Consider the following 3,681-nt stretch of genomic DNA (forward strand, 5'->3'; position numbering starts at 1 on the left):
TTGGGTGTGGATTGGATTGTGGTGAGGAAGTAGTCGAAGTGGGTTGTGACGGGCTCGACCCGGAAGAAGCAACAGGTGGTGATGGGCTGCGAGCAGGAGACAAAGGTGGTGAAGGAAAGTGTTGGGTCATAGGAGAGACCGGACTGTTATTAGAGGGAACAGAATCATAGCTTTCGGGTAACCCTGCAATAAGTTGTAAAACTAACAGACTGTTATTAACAGGATCTCCAACATTGGCTAATTGATCAGAGAGAAGCTTAATTTGTTGACAATATGCAGATACATTCGGGAAGTTTTCCATAGAATGTTTGAGAATTGTGCATTAAGATAGAGAGCACGTGAGTGTTCATTGTCTTGGAAGATGCTTCGCAGGCGTTGCCACGCAAGCTGAGCAATAGTATCTGGTGCAAGAATAGTTTCAAGGAGATCGTGAGAGATGGTTCCGTAGATCCATTATAGAACGATGGAGTCTAATCGAGACCAAACAGCAGGATTGGTGGATTTAGAGGGTTGTGTCGAATCATTAGTAGTTGATGATTGTTTAGTTGCAGCAGCAGGAGAAATGATATGGTTAATTACCTCATAAGCTCGACAATGGATCTTAAAAAGCTCCGCCCAAGAAGCATATTTACTCTTTTCGGTGTCAAGAATAATAGGAATAAAGTTGTTGATGTTGGTCACCGTTTGTGCAGGATGAAAGTTTGTTTTGTCAGCCATTGGAGAAGGTTGCGTAGATGAAAAAAAAAAAGGCAAGAAAGTCACGAATTTAGAGAGAAAGAAAAACCGTGTTTTGGCTCTGATACCATAAAAGTATTTGTGATTGAATGATCTCTCCCCATTCTATTCATCTCTATTTATAATACAATATGATGCAATCCCTAAACTTAGGGAACAAGTAAATGTATACAAGGAATGCAAATCCTAAAACAATTCTAATGATATTCTCCTAGTTATATCGTATATCTAATAATTAGATAGCCTTCATCTCAAACACTCACTAAACGGAGATTCGGAGAAGGTAGGTAACCTTCATCTTAAACACCCATTGCTAATTGTTGGAAAAACTAGGAAAAACAAGATAAAAACGTGTGTTTTCACCAAACTTTGCACACAAATAATTATATGTTCGAGTAACATATAATAGTGACTATTTAGTGAATTTTGTATTCCTTGACGAGGGCTTTAAAATGGGTTAAAGAGTGTCTAAAACGGATTAAAGTTGAATGAGATATCGAATCTCAAAGTTGCTAGTTTGGTGCAAAATCTAGAAGTTTAATTATTTTGTCCCACATCGGTTGTGGGAACAAACCTAAGGCTATAGTCTCCACTATAAATAAAGGCCTTAGGCTTTGGAAAAAAAACACACCAAAAATCGTATAAGCATTCTTATATGATCTGAGTTTCCTCCCAGCCGCAACAAGGTCTCCCCATTCCAGTTACCTTTCTGGTAAGTGTTTAAATCCGACAGTACGCTGCTTCGGATCGGTGTACTCTGAGAACAGACGTCGAATCTGTGTAAGGGAATTGTGTCAAACACAAGCCCGGTTCAATCTTCAATTCGGTTAGATCGTTCTATCTTTTTGTTCTTATTAATGATCATTTTTTATACATATTTTCTATATCATTATTATGTTTATGGTAATATGTATAATAATTGTTTCAGTTTCGTATACCTATTTCCTACGATCATTAACTAAAATTTTAACATTTTTAAAAATAGAACAATTACCGAATGAGAAAGATTATAAAATTTATGTGACATGAACCTCATAAACTTATCTTATCATTTGCGTACACTTTATATGCTTTTTAGGTGTGTAAGACATCATCATTTTCTATTTTATCAAAATTAAAACTTTAACCCAAAAAACACAAGTGAATTTTTTTTAAAGTAAGTTAGATTTCCATAAATTAACCAAAACAAAACAATATAAAAACCAAGTTTATTGATCTATTAGAAAGAAAATTTTAAAAACAGAGGATTTTGAAACTTCTAATTCAGTCAATATATGAAAATTTGAAGGGAATAAAAAAAGAAACAGGTGGTTTCCAAAGTTTTAACTTCATGATACTTTTTTGTTTTTAGCTAAATTTCACAATTTGATAAAAAACCACCAGATCTTTATACGGAGTAGTACATTACATGATCTTCACAAGAACCAACCATGGTAGGCTGCTGAAACTGCTTACATTCATATTCATATATGCATAAACAAAATTCATAATAAAAATTTTAAGCAATTTAGAAAATAACCACATATCAAGATTATGTAAAAATGTTCATTAAAAAAATATTTACAGAACCAACAAACATGAACTTTACCGTTTCCAGAAAGAAAATGAAAAGAAAAGAAAACAGAGGATGTTGAAACTGCTGACATTCATACAATAAATCATGTCTATGATAAATATCAAATATTCAGAAAAAAAAAAAAAAAAAAAAAAAAAAACTTACATAATTCCAATAAAACTCAACTTATATTTTGATTCAAATCAAAACCTCAATTAAAGGACAAAGATCATAACATTTATACATTTTGGATATAGATAACATAGGAGGTTGAAACTGTAGATATTCAAGCACCACACCATTTTCATGATATAAAAAAATTATAAAAATTAACAATTTTTGTTTTCAAAAAAAATATCAATATTCAATACTTCAACACCCCACCTTAATTCACATAACAAGATTGACTAAAAAACTAAATATTAATTCTTGAAGTTACAACAATAAATGAGAGTTTAGAGCTGCTGTCAATCATATTTAGATCATATACAATCACAACACCAAAAAAAAAAACTAATTACCAAAAAGATTTAATGTAAAAAGCAAAAAGCTTTTAAAACCTTTCAACATGGGTTAGTTTCACCAGACTGAAAAAAACCCGGTTCAAGTTTATTTCTACAAACCGGACAAACCGGGTTTTTGGAGAACCAAGTATCCGCACATTGTACATGAAACCCGTGATTACAACCCGGAACCACTCTCACAGCTTGCTCCATTTCAATATCATCTAAACAAACCGAACATTCAGTCGCAACACCGAGTTCTTTTCCGGTTGTTATCGGGATTTTGTCAAGCTCCGTCGCCGAAAGTCCGGTGACGGTGGTGGGTTTTTCCGTCGCCGTCATATCTGGAAGGTGTCGGGCGGCGTACCATAGCAAACACATGTAAACAAGAAACACAACACTCATACCGGCGCACGGTAGAAACAGGGCCAAATATAAAGATGGCATCATTTTTTGAAATTGTGTTGTGTAACGTATGCAGTACGGTACACGATATGGTTTTTATAGGAAGTTTGAGGTTAATGAAATGGGACTATTTTGAGGTGAAGTGCACCCTTTGGATTGTAACAATGGGGTATATATAGAAAGGGTTTGTTTTGTGTGCAATTGGCCGATATTTCTTAATCACATACAAGCAAGGGGCTACTAAACAATCAAGTACTACGTGTCTTGTAGAAAATTTATTTGTTGTACATAACCACGTATTTTCAATTAAAATGTTTTAACGAAAATGAGATTAATATAAAAAAAAACAACCCTTTTGAAAATACAAAACACGAATAATTTTTAACTAGATTTAAGAGCCCAGCTTTATAAAATAGTATTCGAAAACGTTCGTATTGATTAAGTGTATGATACAATTTCAATGAACTTAAGATGTTATACATG

General features: G+C 33.6%; 1 protein-coding gene across 1 annotated transcript; it reads right to left on the minus strand.

Annotated features, from left to right (window-relative positions):
• Window positions 1–2,393: 2,393 nt before the first annotated feature.
• Window positions 2,394–3,243, minus strand: LOC139855183 (E3 ubiquitin-protein ligase ATL23-like). Its single transcript, XM_071844426.1, has 3 exons — window positions 2,914–3,243; window positions 2,501–2,566; window positions 2,394–2,399 (listed from the first exon to the last, which is right to left on the minus strand). Exons 1-3 carry the CDS (start codon window positions 3,241–3,243, stop codon window positions 2,394–2,396), a joined length of 402 nt encoding a protein of 133 aa, XP_071700527.1.
• Window positions 3,244–3,681: the final 438 nt, after the last annotated feature.

The sequence above is a fragment of the Rutidosis leptorrhynchoides genome, chromosome 6, assembly GCF_046630445.1.
Source record: "Rutidosis leptorrhynchoides isolate AG116_Rl617_1_P2 chromosome 6, CSIRO_AGI_Rlap_v1, whole genome shotgun sequence".
In the NCBI taxonomy this organism is placed as follows: domain Eukaryota; kingdom Viridiplantae; phylum Streptophyta; class Magnoliopsida; order Asterales; family Asteraceae; genus Rutidosis; species Rutidosis leptorrhynchoides.

Excerpts from the sequence above, each read along its gene's own strand:
- LOC139855183 (XM_071844426.1), bottom strand. The coding sequence starts at position 3,243 with ATGATGCCATCTTTATATTTGGCCCTGTTTCTACCGTGCGCCGGTATG. Across the intron at positions 2,567-2,913 it reads CCAAAAACCCGGTTTGTCCG|TTTCAACCTCCTATGTTATC; the intron begins GTTTGTAGAAAT and ends GAATATCTACAG.